At 36.4% G+C, this 22,740-nt stretch overlaps 1 protein-coding gene across 3 annotated transcripts in view; it reads left to right on the top strand.

Moving 5' to 3' along the window:
- Nucleotides 1-22,740, top strand: part of OMA1 (OMA1 zinc metallopeptidase) — an 86,549-nt gene that overhangs the window by 40,908 nt on the left and 22,901 nt on the right. For all 3 annotated transcript variants that reach the window (XR_012130177.1, XM_073234001.1, XM_017651122.3), the window contains one exon: nt 5,373-5,522. Coding sequence is in view for 2 of the 3 variants with exons in the window: in XM_073234001.1 (XP_073090102.1) it covers nt 5,373-5,522 (150 nt within the window). In the remaining variant the exon portion in view is untranslated. The remainder of the gene's footprint in view (nt 1-5,372; nt 5,523-22,740) is intronic.

Here is a 22,740-nt window from a genome sequence, read left to right as displayed (position 1 = left end):
CCTCTACCTAATCTAATCTGCTTTTAAATCCTTCTACTGTGTGTTTCATTTCAAATACTGTATTTTTTAAGTGGTCTGTCTCCCTCTTGAATTCCTCCCTGAGTTCTTGAATATTTTTCTATAACTCCGTTAGTATGCTTATGACTTTTATTTTGAATTCTTTTTCAGTGAGATTGGTGATTTCAGTTTTACTTAGCCCTCTTTCTGATGTCTGAGGGATTTTGAATTAAACAAGGTTCTTCTGCCTTTTCATAATCCTGTTGGATAGTGAGGAATACTAGGTTTGTGTAGGCAGTGCCTTCTAGTGCCCAAAATCTCTGCTATTAGGAGCTGCCTAGTACCTGGAGCAATGGCAGTGGTCACAGGCGAGTGGTGCTGGTGCCTACCCTAAAGAGTGAGCCCTTTCCTGCTTTGCAGCTGCAGTGCCTGTCCCTCTCCCCTGTCAGCCAGTGAGCTGCATGCAGGGGGCAGCCTCTGCATTAAGCAGTGTAGTTGCTATAGGTGGGGCTGCTCTCTGACTGGTCTGGAGCAATGGTGGGGCAGCAGGTTTGCGTGCAGGTGCCGACGTGGAGGAGAAAGCTGTAGGCTGCTTATCGTGGTGGGGTCCTCGGGGCTGCATTGCCAGCCAGGGGTATGGAGCGCCTGAAGCTCCTGAAAGTTCCCAAGCTCCTGGGATGAGTGTGCTGGGACGATTTTGTCCACCTTTTCCTCCTCCTGAATACTTGCCCCTTTAGCAGCCCTCTCACTGTTGGGAAGCCTTTCAAAGTGCCCGCCTTCCTTTTGTCCCAGGGCAGCTGGTTGTGGGAATTGGCTCACAGTCTTCATCTCTGACTTAAGTTTTAGCCCCTATAATCTCCAGAGCACTGTGCAGTGGGGGTTTGTGCTCCAGGAGTAGATTTCTAGAGCTGGGTATTTAGCAGTCCTGGGCTTCTACTCCCTCTCTGCTCTGATTCTCTTCTTCCTGCTTGTGAGCTGGGGTGGGGGTAGTGCTCAGGTCCTGCTGGGTCATGGTTTTATATCTTTACCCTTTTCTGTGAGATGTTTTCTTTTTGTAGATGTAGACCAGCTGGGGCATTCTTATTTCTGGTTACTCTTTTAGGAATAGTTGTATTTCCTGTATTTTCTTATTATATGTGGTTTTGGGAGGAGATTTCTGCCTTACTTCTCATGCCGCCATTTTTCCCTCTCTCCAGAATTTTTAATTTTTAATAAACTGTATGATCCACAATGCCACTTCTGGGAGTAGTCCCCAAAGAATTTAAAGCACGGTCTCAAAAAAGATACTTTTATACCCATGTACATACCACAGTTATTCACAATAGCTAAAATGGGGGAGCAACTGAAGCATCTACCCTTATAAAATGTCCACTGACAGATGAATGGATAAGCAAAATGTATATTTACATATGATGAAGTATTATTCAGCCTCAAAAGTAAGGAAATGGTGCAATATGCTATAACATAGATGAACCTTGAGGACATTATGCTAGGTGAAATAAGCCAGTCTAAAAAGACAAATTTTGTATGCATCCACTTACATGAGGTACTTAGAGTAGTCAAAATCTACTCTAAAAGTAGATTGATAAGGGTAATGGTGGCTGCCAGGGGCTGAGGGGAGGAGAGAATGGGGAGTTATTGTTTAATAGGTCTAGAGTTTCAGTTTTACAAGATGAAAAGACCTGTGGGAATGGATGGTGGTTATGGCTGCACAAAAATGTGAATGTGTTTAATACCACTGAATTGTATACCTAAAAATGGTTAAGATGGTAAATTTTATGTATATTTTACCACAATAAAAACATAATTATATTGCTTTAAATACTGAGTAAAATTTACCTGAATTTCAAATTAGTTTTTCTTTTCATTATCCCAACTTTTGAAATGTTTTAATGGTGTTTGTTAAAAATGCTGTGTTGTGGTAGTTGACTCATTATATCAGCAGGTGATGTTGTGTATTTGCCTTTTTGTGTGTAATAACACACTATTCTAAGACTGATAGCACATTTTATTCAATACAGTGTAATTTTTTTCTTAATTGTTTAATCAAAAGTAAACTAGTTGGGAAGTGAAATATAATCACTTTTTTCCCAATCATTTCTTGAAACATAAGAAATATGAATAAATTGAACAGGCTTATAATAATATTCACTCAATCACATTATATATGATTTAGGAATAATTTTTATTGTATTAATAAAGTTCAGAAGTAAATGTCCTGTTCCTTCACCACTATCAAACATCCCAGTTACTCTCTTAAGGCAGCTAGTAGCAGTTTCTTAAATAGCCTTCCAGAAATTATCTATGCTAAGATAAGCATATGTGTATGATATTTTTTTTTTGATATCATTAATCTACAATTACATGAAGGACATTATGTTTACTAGGCTCCCCCCTTCACCAAGTCCCCCCCACATACCCCTTCACAGTCACTGTCCATCAGCATAGTAAGATGCTATAAAATCAGATTCATGGTTACCAAAGGTTCAAGGTTAGCTTCTTTACTACCTTACTGTCTAACTTAACTCACTTATTGAGCAATTATAAACACAGTCTGATGATTCTTTATTTCTCTCCCTTCCTATTCCTCCTCCTCCATTCTTCAAATGTTGGGTGTTTTGTTCTGTGCTCTTTTTAGGAGTGCTCCCGTCTAGAACAGTCCCTCTAAAATACCCTGTAGAGGTGGTTTGTGGGAGGCAAATTCTCTCAACTTTTGCTTGTCTGGGAATTGTTTAATCCCTCCTTCATATTTAAATGATAATCGTGCTGGATACAGTATTCTTGGTTCAAGGCCCTTCTGTTTCATTGCATTAAATATATCATGCCATTCTCTTCTGGCCTGTAAGGTTTCTGTTGAGAAGTCTGATGGTAGCCTGATGGGTTTTCCTTTGTAGGTGACCTTTTTTCTCTCTCTGGCTGCCTTTAATACTCTGTCCTTGTCCTTGATCTTTGCCATTTTAGTTATTATGTGTCTTGGTGTTGTCTTCCTGGGGTCCTTTCTGTTGGGAGTTCTGTGTGCTTCTGTAGTCTGAGCAACTATTTCCTCCCCCAGTTTGGGGAAGTTCTCAGCAATTATTTCTTCAAAGACACTTTCTATCCCTTTTTCTCTCTCTTCTTCTTCTGGTACCCCTATAATGCAGATATTTTTCCTTTTGGATTGGTCACACAGTTCTCTTAATATTGTTTCATTCCTGGAGATCCTTTTATCTCTCTGCATCAGCTTCTATGCATTCCTGTTCTCTTGTTTCTATTCCATCAATGGCCTCTTGCATCTTATCCATTCTGCTTATAAATCCTTCCAGAGATTGTTTCATTTCTGTAATCTCCCTCCAGACATCATCCCTTAGCTCTTGTATATTTCTCTGCAACTCTGTCAGCATATTTATGATTTTTATTTTGAATTCTTTTTCAGGGACACTGGTTGATCTGTCTCTGCAGATCCTCTCTCAGGGGTTGTGTGAATTATTTTGGACTGGACTAAATTTTTTTGCCTTTTCATGGTGATAGCGGTGGCTGTAGGCAGGTCGCGGGTGTGTCAGCTGGGAGAAGAAAGTCCTTTCCTGCTTGCTGGATGCCTTGCCCTTCTCCACTGCCTGTGTTGGTTACCCGCACTCCTAGAGCAGCCACTGGGTTAGTCCCCTAAGCTGCTGTGGGCAGGGTCTCCGTCAGAGTAGCGCGGAGCCCTGCGGGGAGTGGCAGGCATGCCAGGTGTGCTCCTCTGTGATAGTGGCGCCGCTGCCAGGCAGCTGTGTGCCAGCAGTGGCCTTTGGGTCTGGCCCGGGCAGCTGTGCATTGGGCTGGGATTCTGGTCGGCTGCTGGGAGTGCGGCTGCTCCCTGTGACACCGCTGCCGGTGCACGCGGGCCACTCCCATGCCCCTCTGGCGCTGCTGCTGCTGGCATGCACAGACCGCTCCCCGGCCGCTTGGCTGCCGCCGCTGTGGGCTCACACAGACCTCTCCCAGCTCCTCTGGCGCCACTGCCACTGGCACACCCGGGCTGCTCCCGGGCTGCTCAGTTGCCGCTGCAGTGGGCTTGCACAAGCCGCTCCCAGTCCCCTCTGGTGCCACTGGCTCACACAGGCTGCTCTTGGTCCCCTCCGGCACTGCCGCCCACGGTGTGCATTGCCACTCTCCCACTACTGGGCCGGTGTGTTGGGGTCCGTGCCAGTTGGGGGAACAGCTAGCAGGCTGCTTAGTGCCGTGAGGGGCTTCAGAGCTGCGCTGCCGCCCAGGGTGTTAGGGTGCCTGAAGTTCCCCGAGATTCCCAGCTGCTGGCTCAGTGTGCTAGGACGATTTTGTCCAGCTGTGGGGTCCCTGTCTCTTTAAGACTTGCAAAAAGCACTCGCTTTTCTTTTGTCTCAGGGGTGCCGGTTGCGGGGACCTGCCCGCAGGTTTTGCTTTTCCATTTCTGTTCTGTAATATCCAGCACCCCATGCACCGTGTCTGCCCGCTGGGTGCGGATTTCTAGAGCTGATTGTTTAGCAGTCCTGGGCTTTCACTCCCTCCCCATTCCGACTCCTTTCTTCCTGCCAGGTTCTGGAGTGGGAGAGCGTTCAGGTCCTGCCTGGCCGCAGCTTGTATCTTACCCCCTTCGTGTGATGTTGAGTTCTTGCAGATGTAGATGTATCCTGGCTGTTGTACTATATCCACTGGTGTGTCTTTTAGGAATAGTTGTATTTATTGTATTTTCATAAATATATATATATTTTTGGAGGAGATTTCCACTGAACTACTCACGCTGCCATCTTCCCGTGATCTCCATGTGTATGAGTTTTTGATGGACTTGTTCATACATGCACACAAGACTCATATATCCTAGCCTAGTCTTTTAAAAAAAAGTCTAATACTCTTATAAGGAATCTTGAATGACTTAAATATGTTCTTCAGCATATATATTGAGGAAAAGTATATATGATGTGCACATCAAATATGAGTGTTTTTTTTCATGTTTATTTAAAATATTTTCTTTATTATTGTAGTGGTATAGAGTTAAATTTCTATAGTACATTTTAATAACAGATTTGATTTGAAAATCTCATTTTCATGAAAGCAGAAAATTTTCATTTGTGTGGAAGATTTTTGCCCTTAATACATGTTCTTACTAATTGTGATACTGAAAATAGTGGGTTATCTTTGGATGTGGGGTTGGTGGGAATTTTGTGTAGAGGAAGGGATAAGGAGGGAGGGTGAACATTCTCTTTTTGAATAAAAATGTCATACTGTTTTATTTGATTTTTTAAAGCAATGGGCATATTCTACCTTTATTAAAATGATGATAGAAAATATTTTTAAAACATGTAATACCATAAAGGTTAATTTTAAAAAATATCCTCATAACTAAGCTCATTTTGTGCTTTTATTAATTTTGATTTTAGGCTTGTATGGATGTCAGAGCCAGTTCAGTGTTTTGGCAGCAGATGGAATTTGTAGATAGCCTCCTAGGTCACCCAAAGTTACCAGAATGGTTATCGACCCACCCTTCTCATGGAAATCGAGCTGAGCACTTGGATAGACTCATACCTCAGGTGAGCTAATTTATAAGGCAAGACATCATTTGTACTGTATCATTTATTTCTAATGCTTTAATTTCTTGTGCTAGAAAAACAGTTCTAGTTGTCAACTATTTTGATTATTGTAATTATGGATTATCAATTTTCAAAGGATTTGATTGAAAAGTAAAATTCTGCTTGTTCTACAAGTCTTGGGCAATAAATTTCTGTGTACAGTTGACTTTTCTTGATGGCTAAAGTTTAACCTTTTTAGTATCATAACTTTTAATTTTAACTAATTTAGTGCAAGTCTAAATAAAACTCAAGGTATATTTTGTCAACATATTGATCATAATATAATCTTTTATTGGTGATTTAAGATTTTTGTTAAAATACCAGTTAATGAGTTGTGCAAAAATTTTAGGTCAACTGGGTATTAATTCCAATATTGATGATGAAATTTGCTCTTAGAAAAAAAATATTTTCGTATTAATTGGCTTTCTGGTTACTTATTTCTTGATAAGGTAGAGTAAAGGATATGCTATGTTGCTTGTGTTTTTTTGGTAGAATTTATTAATGGGTAAAGCTGAAGCAGCCTTCTCTCATGTTGTTTTCAATATATTTCAAAATGTTGATTTTATATCATTCAGAGTGTTTCTGTGGTTTCCACATCAGTACAAAATGAATGTAAGATGTCTACAAACCAAGCCCTCTTCTGTCTCATTTGCATTAATTTTCTGGTTGGTTATGAAAGCAAAATATTATTTTTCAGTTTAAAAATTGATATTGGTCTGTTTGCTAAAGGATAACGCAACAGATTCAGGTGTATTATAAAAGTATCTTTCAGAATGACTTCAAATCAGCTTAACAAAAAATGAAAGAAAAAGCTTTCATTTTTGAGGAAAAAATCAGCTTAACAACTATTGAGTACCTATAATAAGAAAGAAATGCAAAGGGATACAAAGAGAAATAAGACATAGTATTGATATTTTCAAGGTGCTAAGCACAAAATGATTCTTAATTCAAGAAGGAATATGATATGTAAGAAAAGTGGAAATAGTGGTATGCAATTTGAAGGGCCAATAGCTTGCCTGTAGTTTGGGATAAGAAGTTACCATAAGATTAATTCATTCAATCATGTGACCAGTATTTATTGCTATTTACTGCTTATCCACAATTTTGTGTTCTGTTGCTGAGGAATGAGCAAGGAACAGAAAAATTTCTGCTTTCTTTGGAGCTGTCATTCAACTTAAATAATCCAAATAATAAGCAAACATACGTACATACATTATGTCAAGCAGTAATATATACATTAGAGAAAAATAAAGCAGGTTAGAGGTAGTAGAAAGGGCTGGTCAGTAGAGAAGACATACAAATATGTGTTGGTTTGTCGGGGGGCCTTCCTGAAGAGGATCTGGAAGGAAGCATGGGAACAAGTCCTGTGAATGTCTGGGGGGAGAATCTTTCAGACTGAGGAAGCAGCCAGTGCCCAAGACCTGAAGTGAGAGTATGTTTGGTGTGTTCAAGGAAGACATTGGGGCTGAATGGAGTAAGGGAGGTGGGGTATCATTGAGGTGTAGGGAGGGACCACATCAAGCAGAGTTTTCTAAACCATGGTAAGGAATTTTATTTCAGGTGATGTGGGAAGCCAGTAGAGAAGGTTTTAAGCAGAGGAGTGACTTCATCTGATTTGTGATCTGACTCTTGTTTTATAGTGATCACTGGGGCTTCCGTGTGGAGAGTGAACTGTAGTGGAGCAAGGGTGGAATGAAGGAGACTCATTAGGAGGCTCTTGCAATAATCTTGTAAGAGATTATGGAGGCAGAAGAGAAGGAGGGAAGGGGTCAGATTTTGGATATATTTAGAAAGGAATGCTGACAGCATTTGTTGATTGTGTTTGGGCATACTTTGTGCCTTTCATGAGCATTGGGGACGATCAGACTTGAGTTCTTCAGATTTATCCTAAATATATTTCATTTATATTCTTAATTTGAAGGAAAAATACTTGAAAAAGAAATGGCAGTAAAATTTAGTTGATATAATGTGTAGTAATCATCTTAAAAGGAAAACATGGGACTAAGACAATATGCATTTCATATTAGTAACTGGTTTGTACTAAAGATCACTGACTCCAAGAGTCTTCTTAGTGTTACCGACAGCCCAGGGACCTTCTAACACCTTGAAAGGCTTAGCCAATCCCTAAAGCCATAGTAACCACATGGTTTTCTCTAAGAATTTCCTTTCTTTTTATTTTTGCTCAGTGAAACTGAAAGTATATGATTTGCTTAAACTGGATAGTGAATTGTAGCCAACTTTCTTCTGAAATCCGTCTTAAATTCTGAGTTTTCATTTCATCATCAGATACATAAGGATCTCTAGAAAAGTAAAATATGTACTTTAGAGAAGCCTTTAAAATAACTGTTTAGTGAGTATGCAGAAAAATGTTTAAAGAAACATATGTTATTTGGGAACCAATGACAAAGAAAAACAATTGGGAGGTATTTTTCTTCTAAAAATAAACCATTCCAGTTCAGAAATGCAATTTGAAAACCTCATATACTTTCTTATATTCCCCCAAGTGATTAAATTCAATTTGAAAGTAATAAACTCTACAATAATATTGGGAATAATTTAGTGGGTGACGTGAAACCGATAGTGCACAAGGATATTGTTAATTAGAATACACAATCATAATTTAGAGATTTGGGATTCCCTGCTATCATAGGTGTAATTTCTATAATGAAAAAAATATATAGAATTGTGTGAGTATATAGACTTGCTATTAAAGACTACATCTTTTTTTGTTAGATTTTACTTAAGATTTTTTTTCTATTTAAGGGTGTACAGTGTTGTATTCTACCGAAAGCTTCTTTCCTTTGATATTCCTGATAATATGCCTGAAGTGATGTACATCTCAAAGGTAGTTGGGAATATAGCACGAGACCTTGGAGAAGTCTAGGCCAGAGAATAGGATTTTAGAGTTACCCAATAAAGGAGACAGTTGAAGCAGTGAGAGTGGATGAGTTCACTCAGGGAGTAAGCAGAGAAAAAGATCCTGGTCAACAATATTAGGGGTTTCCACTTTAATTGGTAGGGGAAAGACATAGCCTGTAGTAGTTCAGATTCATAAGAGGAGAAAGATCAAGAAAATTCAGAAAGATTCTTTGATTCTATGAGAACACAAATCTTTGGTAATTTTGATTTTTTAGTAATTTAACTTACTGAAAATTGTATATTTTTATTTCTTACTGAATTCCTTGAATATCATCACAGAAATGTATTATTCCTTACCATAGCATATCAACATTTAAGATGTTTAAATCAATTCATGCATTCAACAAATATTTATTAATTACCTGTTATATACCAGATTGTAGATGTTGTAGGTGTTGTGAACAAAATAGACAAAACCCTGCCTTCACGAAGCTTTTTTTGCAGTAAAGGGAGACAGACAATACATTTAATGCATTGATAAGATATAGACTAAATCACTGATTTATTGTCTATTAGTTAGTAATAAGAGTTAAGGAGGAAAATAAAAGAGGAAGACTGTATTAGTTGTCCTGGGTTGCCATAATTAAATACCATAAAGTAGGTGGTTTAAACAACAGAAATTCATTTTTTCACAATTCTGAAAGCTAGAAGTCAAATAAAAAGTAAGCTGATTTGGTTTCTAATGAAGTTTCTCTTCCTGGCTTGCAAAGGTGCCTCTCTCACTGTGTCCTCACGTGGTAGAGTGAGCACCCTGGTGTCTCTTCCTTTTCCTGTAAGGGCACTAATTCCATCACAAGGGCTTCACCCTCATGACTTCATCTAAACCTACTTACCTCCCAAAGGCCACATCTCCAAATACTATCACATTGGGGGTTAGGGCTTCAATATATGAATTTAGAGAGAGAGTGACTCAGCTCAGTCCGTAGCACGTAATCTGTGAGCAGCGATGGTAGAGGTGATGAAATAGCTGTCTGAAACGGGGTTGGTCAGAGAAAGTTTCACTGAGAAGGTGGTGTTTGAACGACGACTTGAAATAAGTGAGGGTAAGTTGCGTGGCTACCTGGGGGAAGAGCCTTCCAGGCAGAGGGAATACTTAAGTACAGGCGCTCACCCAGGAGTGAGCCTGGTGTATTTGAGGAGTAGCAGGGAAACTGACGTGGCTGAATGGGGTAAGCAAAGGAGGTTGGGAGGTGTGGGTCTTGTAGCCCCTGTAAAGACCTTGGCTTTTGCTCAGAATGGAATGCCACTGGAGTGTTTTGAGCAGAGGACTTAGAGCAGTAAGAAGATCTGACTTATGTTTGAAAATAATGTGTTCTACACTTCTCACAAAGCAGTACAATCCAATCATTTTGAAGTATTTTAGTATAGAATACTGTTAAGAAAATAACTAGTTTCTTTTTTTTTGTTTTTAAATTTTAAAAAAGCCCCCATATTAGAAAAAAATATACCCTTGCTATTTTTTATATGTAATCTGAGGTAACACATGGATAAATGCCTAGCTAAATAGAATTCTGTGATCCACTAACATTTAAAAAAGCATAATTATAGGGTTGTAGTAATAATATTATTTGTAGTTAATAAGATGATATAATTTTATTTACTTGAAATAATCAGTTAAATTTAGGAAACAAATCCCATGTATTTTGGTTACCATAACAACTTGGGTGAAAAATTGAAGAACAGATGTTAAGTCAACCTGTTGATGTTTAATAGTATGACAGTTTTAAAAATTTTGGTTACACAGTTTGGACTTTATGTATACCATAAATTGTCCTTGAAAGAGAACCTTATTTAACTTTCTTTCTATAGGGATGGTTTAAAAATATGAATAGATGTGAATAGGGGAAATTGTATGATAACCCAGGGTGGAAATTTACTTGAAAGATTTATTTTACAACTCAAGACATTTAGACTAAATGTTTTATTTTCTACTTCTCTCACCAACTCTGTCTACCATCCTTTCAGGGGTGGGGAGGGGTTGGGAGAATGGTAGAATACATAGGAAAAACATTTAATTAGGACTTATTTGTTGCTTGGGATTATGTTGTTATAATCATAATTTTGATTGGGATTTATTTTTTAATGTTCTTAGAAGTTTCAATGTCAGCTTTATTTGTAAAGTAGTTTTTAAGTCTTGATGTTCATATTTGCTACACCCAATTTTTAGATACCAGAATCACTCAGTGGCAGGCTGTAAATGTGTTCATTCTAATCTCATTTTATTTTGAATTCTTTAAACTTTCAGGAGGCTGGAGTTTGAACTCATGTGTAAATCATTCTTATGCCTTTATAATTGGACAAAGTAAATGCATAAATCATTAGTATTATACATCTCATGGGTGGAAAATATGAGTGTTTAACACTGAAGTGAATTGTTATTGGCCAGTGTACACAGACATACAGTGTTCATCTCACAGAATTTCATTTTGTCTGACATGGAGAGTGTTGAGGAAAAAGCAAATATTATAGCAGCTACTGTAATTAGATTGGCCTCTGAATCATATAAAGCCAGGAAGCTGACAGTAACATTGTCTAAAACCTTAAAAAAAATATTATGGTGCATGTGGTATGTACCTACTAGAGCTGAAATAAATGGGCTATTAGAAAACAATTGTTTTTATGGGGGAAGGGGAGAAAAGCAGTGATATTTTTAGACAAACGTTTAAAAAATAGAGGTAATTTTTCTTTACTCTTGAAATGTCTTGATTTCTACTTTAAAGGAAGCTTTTAATCTAATCATAAAGTTTCTCTGGCATTTTTTTCCATTTTTCTTTTTTTAAACTTGATTATTTTAGGGTTTTTTTTGAGTAAGTAATTGCTGCTTTGCTTGTTATGTAATGTGTAGAAGAATCCTGATGTGTGCCATCAGTTGCTCCATTTATACTTTACTCATTCCTGGGAATAGTATAGCTGTTTCTTACTATATCACTCTCACATGTTAGCAGTGTGAGATTTCAAAATTTTATTTGCAAACTTTTCCTTATGGTTCTATTATTCCAGAGGACAATTGACATATGTCAAGGTGGCCTTAATTTTTCATTTTTATATATTTATTTTCTTAAAATTTTCAGTTACTTAGATTGAAATTTTAAATAAAAAAATAACTGACATGCATTATTGCATTAGTTTCAGGTGTGCAACATAGTGATTTAGCAATTATATACATTACAAGATGCTCACCGAGGTAAAGTGTAGTTATCATCTGTCTCCATACGAAGTTATTACAATATTACTGACTGTATTACCTATGCTACACTTTCATCCCCATGACTAATTTATTTTATAATTAGAATCTTATACCTGTATATCCCCTTCACCTATTTCACCCATCTCATTACCCTCTTCCTCTGTGGCAACCACAAGTCTGTTCTGTGTTTATGAATCTGTTTTTGTTTTGTTTGTTTTTTTTAGATTCCACATAAAAGTGAAATCATTTGGTATTCTGTTTTTGTCTGATATATTTCACTTAGCATAATACCCTCTAGGTCTGTCCATGTTGTTACATCTTTTTTATGGTTGAGTAATACTCCATTGTGTATGTGTGTGTGTGTGTGTATGTGTGTGTGTGTGTGTGTATACAGACATTGTCCTTATCCATTCATCTATTGATGGACACTTTGGTTGCTTCTGTATCTTGGCTCTTGTAAATAATGCTGCAGTAAACATAAAGGTGCATGTATCTTTTTGACACAGTGATTTTCTGTTCTTTGGGTAAATTCTTAGAAGTGGAATTATTGGGTCATATGGTATTCCTGTTTTCAGTGTTTTGAGAAATCTAAAAAAAACTTACTCTTGTCTTACTAACACTAATTTCTTGTTTTGTTAGGTGTTGGCTATTCTAACTGGTGTGAGGTGATACCTCTTTATGGTTTTGATTTGTATTTCCCTGATTAGTCATGTTGAACATCTTTTCATGTGTCTTTTGGCCATCTGTAAGTCTTCTTTAGAAAAATATTCAGGCCCTCTGCCCGTTTTCTAATTGGATTATTTGGGTTTTTTGGTGTTGACTTGTGTGAGTTTTTTCTGTGTTTTGGATATTAATCTCTTATTGGATAATTGGATTTATCACTTGCAAATATACTATCCCATACAATTGGTTTCCTTTTTGTTTTGTTGATGGTTTTCTTTGCCGTACAGAAGGTTTTTAGTTTGATGTAATCCCACTTGTTTATTTTTTCTTTTGTTTCTCTTGCCTGGGGAGACATATCCAGGAGAAAATTACTAATGCTGATATTTAAGAGTTTACTGCCTTCTTTTTATTTTTTTCAGGAACTTTATGGTTTCAGACCTTGTATTTAGAGTTTTGCTTTTGCATATGGTGGGAGACTAAACAGTCCAGTTTCATTCTTTTGCATGTAGCTGTCCAGTTTTCCCAACTCCATTTATTGAAAAGACTGTCTTTTCCTTATTGTATAATCTTGTTTTCTTTGTCATAGATTAATTGACCATATAAGTATAGGTTTATTTCTTGGTTCTCTGTTCTGTTCCATTGATCTGTGTGTCTGTTTTGTGCCAGTACCATCCTGTTTTCATTACTGTAGCTTTGGAGTGTAGTTTGAAATCAGGGAGCATTATACCTCCAGCTTTGTTCTTATTTCTGAAGATTGCTTTGGCTATATGGGATCTTTTGTGGTTCCATAAAAATTTGGGGGTTATTTGTTCTTACATAATTTTTTTAGACCAGTTCAAAAACTAGTCAGACTCTAATTTCCATTTCAGTTTATGAAAAGAAATGAGGTAAAAAATATTTTTTTAAGTAAAATCATGACTTGTACAAATATAAAATGAACTATTGCTGAGATTTTATTTAGCTTATTATTAATGAGGGAGCCAGTAACATGGTATAACTAACTCAAAGGAGAATTCAAGAACCATAGATATATAAGCAATCAGGAATGCTGAAATGATTTTACAAATGGATACAAAACTGATCCATTTATAGGACAATTATCAACTGTATTCCACCAGACAAAGTTCATTGCCTTTTCTGTGGACAAGTATCATTTGCATTGTTATCAGTTTTCTACAATTTACAGAATTGTGAAATATCTCTAAGGCCATGGAAGGCAGATATAACACTGAAGGATGTATTTGACATTGACAGGACACCAATGATTTTTTTTTGCCCTTTTCAAAGTCTCTCAGTTTTCTCTGTTTTTATTTTCTATTGTTATCCATTTGTATTTCAAGTAAAGGTACCAAGTCACATCATCCTGTCAGACAAATATATAAAAAGAATTTTGTTTTATTTTTAAGTAGTCACATAGGCATTATCCTTGTATTTCTTTTCTCTTAAAGTGGTAATCTATTATTCGCATTACTTTCTGTTAAATCTGTTTCTAGTGAGTTTTTGGGTTGAGGTTATTGCTGTTAAAATCCTAGGCCTTTTGAAAAATATACACTTGTCTTCAGAAAGTAAGGGAGAGAGCTGGAAATAAAGGAGCATAAAGAGACTGTTTTCACTTTTCAAGAGAAAACTTAAACCTCTCATGAGCCGTTTAGAACTAAAGATAAAATGTAAAATCAAGAATGAAATCACAGAAATTCAAAAGTGACAGACAAGGGAGGCTAGAGAAGGAAAAGGGTTTTTTAAAAAACTTTATTAGTTTTACTTATAAAATCTTAACACATGTAAGGATAGAGAATAATTTGAATAATGACCCCCCATTTTTCACTCATTCAGTAGTATCAGCATCTTTGTACACTTGCTTCATCTGAATCATCTCTTAATCTTTTTCCTAAAAGTATTTTAACGCAGATCCTAGACGTAAGGGCTTTTCTCCCTAATTACTTAAATATGCATTTTAGAAAGCATCATTTTTTCCCCATAATCATACCATTATCATACTGAAGAAAATTAATATTACATCTTTCATAAAATCAAATATCCTGTCTATATTTGGATTTCTCTGTTTTAATTTTTATGATTGGTTTCTTCACATCACGATCTGTCAGGATCCATATATTGCATTTGGTCTTTATGTCCCTTAAGTCTCTACTTTAGAATAGCACCTCTACTCTTTGTTTTGTTTGTTTTTAAACATGTCATTGTCTTGTTGAATACACCTAATTCTATATTCTAGATTTATCTGATTGCTTCTTTATGCTATTGTCTAACTTGTGTTAAAAAACAGAATTCAACTGAGTAAATTTAAAAATAAAATTGGGTATATTAAGCAATGAAATCAGGCAGCGTTCCGTCTAGCAAATAGCTCCAAAGAGCTGAACAAAATGGTAGACTTTTATAGGGAGAAGGAGACAAGGACAGGGAAAGAGGGGTTACCGTATCTTTTTTTGGGTGATGAATGCAGTCTGTCAGGTGGATTACTTACTGGTCAGCACTACAGGAAATTCTAGATTTACTGTTACAAAATTACTTTCCTGGGGGAGGTTGAAACTGCAGTTAGGTTAGGTGTTAAGTCTTGGTTTGCTGATGTGGGGCTTAGTACAAGTGACTCCATTTGGGGCCTGTTGTCCCCCCACCCCTTTTTTTTTTAACACTGGCTTCCTTGTATACCTGTAAGTGGAAGTTAGACTTGGCAAGAATATTTTATAGGTGATGTAGCCATGCTTCATATTGCTTAGTCTGAGGATTCTCTTAATCTGGCTGCTTCTCATTTATTGATGCCACTTTCCATCAGGGGGTTTGAATGGTTGTGGTCTAGCCCCCGCCCTTTTTGTAAATGTGGTTCCCCTTCTTATGGCCAGCAAGTGATTGTGAGGAAATGACTAGCACTCCAAATATCTAGTTCCCTAGCAACCTGAGAAGTTTTTTTTGATTAAGGAACTATTGTCATCCTGTCTCAAAAGGCTAACCTGAATGTGTGTCTCCAGGATAAATTTATGTAGAATAATGGAGAAAGAACTCAGGCCAGCCAAATCAAACCTATTGGAATAAGTGCTGTGGCAGCCACATTTTTCTCCTATTCAAGAGTAGATTTAAGAGGTAGGTAAGAGAGATTTTTAAAAAATCAAAATGACCATAAGTATATAAGAGTTGAAAGGAAAGGAAAGGTGATCACAGGTAGTTGTATTTATGAGACTTACACAGTGTCTGAGTTCTTTACCAGTAACACCACAAGGGCCCTCATCTAAACTAAACCCAAAAATAGCAAAATAACAACAAGAGCCTCCGAAATGCAGAGTTTTCCCCCCAACTTGAAAGAGTAGAAAAATCTAAAAAAAACACAACTGTCAAATCTCAGGTCTAATTTAAAAGTTTTACTACACTGACGAGGACAGCCTAGGTGCCAAGAGCCACAGAGGTGGCACCATTTGAAGCTGGCACAATAAAGGTGGTTTAACTACATTGAAAGTGATGAAGAAGAAAGAATGTACAAATGTAAGATTATCCATTTCAGGTGATTGCTAAACTTGTGAATACAGCAGAAAAGTTGTAAAACTTTCAGTGAAAGCTGTAAAGAGCAGAATTATGCCTCAGATAGCACAACCAAATTAAAACACCCAAAGAAAAAAAAGTCTGAAAAGTGGAAGAACATAGAAAAGACACAAGGAAATTCAAACTGCATATAACAGTGGTAAAGAGAAGTACATTCATTCATGTCTTATTTTTTGGCTATAATTTCTACATCATGTTTTTTTATTTAGATGGCATTTCTTAAGTTGGGTTTTTAGAAGAATTTCAGAGCATTGTGCCTGAGAAGCCCTGAAATAATCATGTGTAGACATTTAAATTAATTAAGTGTTTAAACTTCCTTGCAAAGATAGGATTTTACAAGCTGCCAAGGGTAAAGGTACAATTTAAAGATAAGTAAGAGTAAAAATAACTGGATCTTTTCAGACTTCTAAGTGTAAGAGTTCAGGGGGAAAGAAACAAAAAACAATGGAAGTAAATACTTTGGTATGGTATCTAGTCAAATCAGCTTTTCTTTGTTTAAGATGAAAGATCCCTTAATAAATAAAACATATTAAACAGTACATTGGTGAAGTAGCAGCAGCGCTCTTCCTAGAATCCACCGACAACCAAGAATTAGATAAAATATATAGTTCAGTTAGTTTACATATGATTATGATGGTAGGTCATACCTTTCCAGTCTTAGAAAACCACAAATCAAATAAGGAATTAATAAACAATTGAGTTAAAAAGCATGAAAAATAAGATTTAACTAACATAAGAAACTGAATGCTTGGAAAAAGATGGATATTTTATTTTTAGATGTACTTTTCCAGCTATTTCACTTGTCACTCTTCCTTGACTCCAGCTGTTTCGCATTGAGCTTATTTGCTCCTTACAACTGCTCTCTCTGCTTATTTCTCTGCCTCCAACATTCTTCCCTCAGTTCTTTATGCAAATACCACCTCCCTGGAGGGGGCTTTCCCTGATATCCCCAATCTCAAATAGCCTCTCTTCCATGCAGTCATTCTCCAACATGATTCACTGTTTAGTTTCTTCTTGTACTTAACGGAAATTATCTTGTTTATTGTTTATCTCCTCCCCTAGGACGTAAGGCCTCTGTTCACTGCTGTATTTCTAGTGGCTGTGACAATTCCTGAGATGCTCTGTCAATATTTTTTTATTAAAGTATCATTGATATGCAATCTTATGATGGTTTTACATAAACAACACGGTGGTTTCAACATTCGCACATACTGTCAAGTCCTCATCCCCTCTATTGCAGTCATTGTCTATCAGATGCTCTGTGAATATTTGTTAAATGATAGCATGAGGGTTATAATTGGAAAGATAAGTAATACAGTATTGTTTTAAAAATGGAAAAATTGGGCAATGCAATTAAATAACAGTTAAATTTCCATCATGGAAATTTAGCATGTAGCAAATTAATAGTTGATAATGGGGAAAGGATGGAAGTAGTATGGTCTTAGGAATTTTGCATTTTAATTCTGACTCACTCACCTAACTTTTAAGAAGTTACTTAATATAACTTTCAGCTTTCTTCATGTAAAACTGGGATAACAGTATCTCCTAAGCATTTTATGTACGTGCTTGGGCATTTGTGTAAGGGCTTCCTTCCTTTGCTCCTCCCTCCCTCCCTTAATGAAACACTTTAATAGTGAGTATTCCACAATAGGCCCAAGATTTCCACACTAGGCCCAATATTTCATAAGTGGTTCATGACATCAATTTAGATAATACATAAAATACCTGGCACAGTGCTACGCACATAGAAAGTGAACAGTAAATGTTAGTTCCTTTTATTTCTAGTCGGAATCTTTAGAATGGCTTAATTCCATATTTAACTCCAGATATTCCTTGAAATTCTTAGAACTATATATTTTTGTTATTAGAGTACATTCTTATTTTCCATTAGACTGTGAACTCTTAGGATTGCTTTTCCTATGATATTTATCATAATTTATTCATAGTTTGTATTTTATAAGTGTTTGTTTAAAATTCAACATGCATTTATCAAGTAGTTATTATGTGCAGTGCATGAAGTTAAACAATGAAAACAAAGTAAAGGAAATGGAAAGGCATATTCTACATATTCTAGTTGTACAGGAGGAAAATACTGCTCACTTTTAAAGAGATAAAGGTATATTTGATAAGATAGGTTTGAATTTATAAAACTAAAACATGTTGACACCCAGAAATGTAATAAAATAAATGTGGAAAGGAAACTGAAAAAACAAAAAATATTTTACCAAAATAATGTGATAAAGTTAACTGTGCAAAATAAAGATTTGATAAAAATATATATATAACAGGATTCTGCTTGGATGAAAGAAAGAAACAGTTCAAACATGAAGAGATATTAATGGAAAATTTTTACAAAGAACATATAGTTTTTCTAGCAATTAAAGCTCAGAGATCTCCAAAGTACATTTATTCAATAATATTTACTCAAAATACATAAAATGTGGTGCAAAAAAAATTAGTGCAAAAGCATGTTGTGCAAAAGCATTAAATAACAAAAGTGTGTTCTAATCCCCATGTTTTCTAACCGTTTTCATTTCTACGCCACCATTTTTTTTTAATAAACTGCTTTTAAGAGCAATTTAGGCTCACAGCAAAATTGAATGGAAGATGTATAGAGATGTCTCCCCAACTGTTCGAAATCCTGCACCAGAGTGGTGCATTTCTTACAGTAGATGATCTTACATTGACCCAAAATTGTGACCCAAAGTATATAGTTTATATTAGGGTTCTCTTAGTGTTGTACATTCTGTGGGTTTTGACAAATGTGTAATGACATGTATTCACTGGTATCACATAGACTAGTTTCTTGCATTGCCCTAAAAATACTCTAGGCTCTGTCTATTCATCCCTCTCTTTTCCCTAACCTCTGACAAATATGGATCTTTTTAGTGTTTCCATAGGTTTGCCTTCCTTTTTCAGAATATCGTGTATGTAGTTGGAATCATACACCATGTAGCCTTTTTCAGATTAGCTTTTTTTCACTTAAAATATGCATTTGAGGTTCCTTCATGTCTTTTCTTTTTTTATTAAGATATTATTGATATACAGTCTTATGAAGGTTTCACATGAAAAAACAATGTGGTTATTACATTTCACCCATATTATTTTGTCGCCCCCTGCATACCCCATTGCTGTCACTGCCCATCGGTAGTGGTAAGTGTAGTAAGATGCCACAGATTCACTATGTGCCTTCTCTGTGCTACACGGTCTTCCCTATGATCCCCCTAACATCATGTGTGTCAATCATAATACCCCCAATCCCCTTCTCCCTCCACCACCCACCCCTCCCCTTTGGTAACTGCTACTCCCTTCTTGGAGTCTGTGAGTTTGCTGCTGTTTTGTTCCTTCAGTTTTGCTTCATTGTTATACTCCACAAATGAGGGAAATCATTTGGCACTTGTCTTTCTCTGTCTGGCTTATTTCACTGAGCATAATGTCCTCCAGCTCCATCCATGTTGTTGCAAATGATAGGATTTGTTTCTTTCTTTTGGCTGAATAGTATTCTATTGTGTGTATGTACCACACCTTCTTTATCCATTCATCTGCTGATGGACACATAGGTTGCTTCCAGATCTTGGCTGTTGTAAAAAGTGCTGCGATAAACATAGGGGAGCATATGTCTTTTTGAATCTGAGAAGTTGTATTCTTTGGGTAAATTCCAAGTAGTGGGATTCCAGGTCAAATGGTATTTCTATTTTGAGTTTTTTTTGAGGAACCTCCATATTGCTTTCCACAATGGTTGAACTAGTTTACATTCCCACCAGCAGCTTAAGAGGGTTCCCCTTTCTACGCATCCTCACCAGCATTTGTTGTTCTTAGTCTTTTCGATGTTGGCCATCCTTACTGGTGTGAGGTGATATATCATTGTGGTTTTAATTTGTATTTGCCTGATGATTAGTGATGTGGAGCATCTTTTCATGTGTCTATTGGCCATCTGAATTTCTTCTTTGGAGAGCTGTCTCTTCATATCCTCTGCCCACTTGTTAATTGGGTTATTTGCTTTTTGGGTGTTGAGGCATGTAAGTTCTTTATATATTTTGGATGTTAACCCCTTGTCAGATATATCATTTACAAATATATTCTCCCATACTGTAGGATGCCTTTTTGTTCTGTTGATGGTGTCCTTTGCCATACAGAAACTCTTTAGTTTGATGTAGTCCCATGAGTTCATTTTTGCTTTTGTTTCCCTTGTTTGAGGAGATGAGTTAAGGAAGAAATTGCTCATACTTATATTCAGAAGATTTTTGCCTATGTTTTCTTCTAAGAGTTTTATGGTTTCATGACTTACATTCAGGACTTTGATCCATTTCGACTTTACTTTTGTATATGGGGTTAAACAATAATCCAGTTTCATTCTCTTGCATGTAGCTGTCCAGTTTCACCAACACCAGTTGTTGAAGAGGCTTTCATTTCCCCATTGTATGTCCATGGCTCCTTTATCATATATTAATTGACCATATATGCTTGGGTTTATATCTGGGCTCTCTAGTCTGTTCCATTGATCTATGGGTCTGTTCTTATGTCAGTACCACATTGTCTTGATTACCATGGCTTTGTAGTAGAGCTTGAAGTTGGGGAGCATATCCCCCCAGTTTTATTCTTCCTTCTCAGGATTGCTTTGGCTATTCAAGGTATTTTGTGGTTCCATATGAATTTTAGAATGATTTGCTCTTGTTTGTTGAAGAATGCTGTTCGTATTTTGATAGGGATTGCATTGAATCTGTAGATTGCTTTAGGCAGAATGGCCATTTTGACAATATTAATTCTTCTGTCCATGACTACAGGATGTATTACCATTTATTGGTATCTTTTAAAATTTCTCTCATGAGTGTCTTGTAGTTTTCGGTGTATAGGTCTTTCACTTCCTTGGTTAGGTTTATTCTTAGGTATTTTATTCTTTTTGATGTAGTTGTGATTGGAATTATTTTCCTGATATCTCTTTCTGCTAGTTCATCATTAGTGTATAGGAATGCAACAGATTTCTGTGTATTAATTTTGTATCCTGCAACTTTGCTGAATTCAGATATTAGATCTTGTGGTTTTGGAGTGGATTCTTTAGGTTTTTTTATGTACAGTATCATGTTATCTGCAAACAGGGACAGTTTAATTACTTCCTTGGCAGTCTGGATGCCTTTTATTTCTCTGTGTTGTCTGATTGTCGTGGCTAGGACCTCCAGAACTATGTTGGATAAAAGTGGGGAGAGTGGGCATCCTTGTCTTGTTCCTGATCTTAAAGGAAAAGCTTTGAGCTTCTCACTGTTAAGTATGATGTTGGCTGTGGGTTTATTATATATGGCCTTTATTATGTTGAGGTACTTGGCCTCTATACCCATTTTGTTGAGAGTTTTTATCATGAATGGATGTTGAATTTTGCCAAATACTTTTTCGGCATCTGTGGAGATGATCATGTGTTTTTTGTACGTCTTTTTCTTGATGTGGTGGATGATGTTGATGGATTTTCTAATATTGTATCATCCTTGCATTTCTGGAATAAATCCTACTTGATCATGATGGAGGATCTTTTTGATGTATTTTTGAATTCAGTTTGCTAATGTTTTGATGAGTATTTTTGCATCTATGTTCATCAGGGATATTGGTCTGTAATTTTCTTTTTTTGGGTGTCTTTGCCTGGTTTTGGTATTAGAGTGAAGCTGGCTTCATAGAATGACTTTGGAAGTATTCCCTCCTCTTCTACTTTTTGGAAAACTTCAAGAAGAATGGGTATTAGGTTTTCACTAAATGTTTGATAAAATTCAGTGGGGAAGCCATCTGGTCCAGAAATTTTGTTCTTATGTAGTTTTAATGATCAGTTCAGTTTCATTGCTAGGAATTGGTCTGTACAGATTTTCTGTTTATTTCTGGGTCAGCCTTGGAAGGTTGTATTTTTCTAGAAAGTTGTCCATTTCTTCTAGGTTATCCAGTTTGTTAGTATATAATTTTTCATAGTATTCTCTCATAATTCTTTGTATTTCTGTGGTGTCTGTAGTGATTTTTCCTTTTGATTCTGTTTATGTGTGTAGACTCTCTTTTTTTCTTGATAAGTCTGGCCAGGAGTTTATCTATTTTGTTTATTTTCTCAAAGATCCAGCTCCTGCTTTCATTGATTCTTTCTATTGTTTAATTCTTCTCTATTTTATTTATTTCTGGTCTAATTTTTATTATGTCCCTCCTTCTACTGACTTTGGGCCTCATTTGTTCTTCTTCTTCTGGTTTCATTAATTGTGAGTTTTGACTGTTCATATGGGATTGTTCTTCTTTCCTGAGGTAGGCCCATATTGCAGTATACTTCCCTCTTAGCATGGCCTTTGCTGTGTCCCACAGATTTTGCAGTGTTGAACTCTTGTTGTCATTTGTCTCCACATATTGCTTGATCTCTGTTTTTATTTGGTCATTGATCCATTGGTTATTTAGGAGCATGTTGTTAAGCCTGCATATATTTGTGGGATTTTTCATTTTCTTTGCATAATGTATTTCTAGTTTCATACCTTTGTGGTCTGAGAAGCTGGTTTGTACAATTTCAATCTTTTTTAATTCACTTTGGCACTTTTTATGGCCTAGTGTATGATGTATTCTTGAAAATGTTCCATGTGCACTTGAGAAGAATGTATATTCTGTTTCTTTTGGATGGAGTGTTCTGTAGATGTCTCTTAGGTCAATCTTTTTTAATAGTTTTCAGTGCCTCTGTCTCCTTACTTATTTTCTGTCTCATTGATAGGTCCCTTTGGTGTGAGTGGAGTGTTGAAGTCTTCTAAAATGAATGCATTGCATTCTATTTCCCCTTTTAATTCAGTTAGAATTGTTTCACATATGTAGGTGCTCCTGTGTTGGGTGCATAGATATTTATAATTGTTATATCCTCTG

Source organism: Manis javanica, chromosome 4 (assembly GCF_040802235.1).
Source record: "Manis javanica isolate MJ-LG chromosome 4, MJ_LKY, whole genome shotgun sequence".
NCBI classification, from domain to species: domain Eukaryota; kingdom Metazoa; phylum Chordata; class Mammalia; order Pholidota; family Manidae; genus Manis; species Manis javanica.
This window is presented reverse-complemented; position numbering and strand designations above follow the sequence as displayed.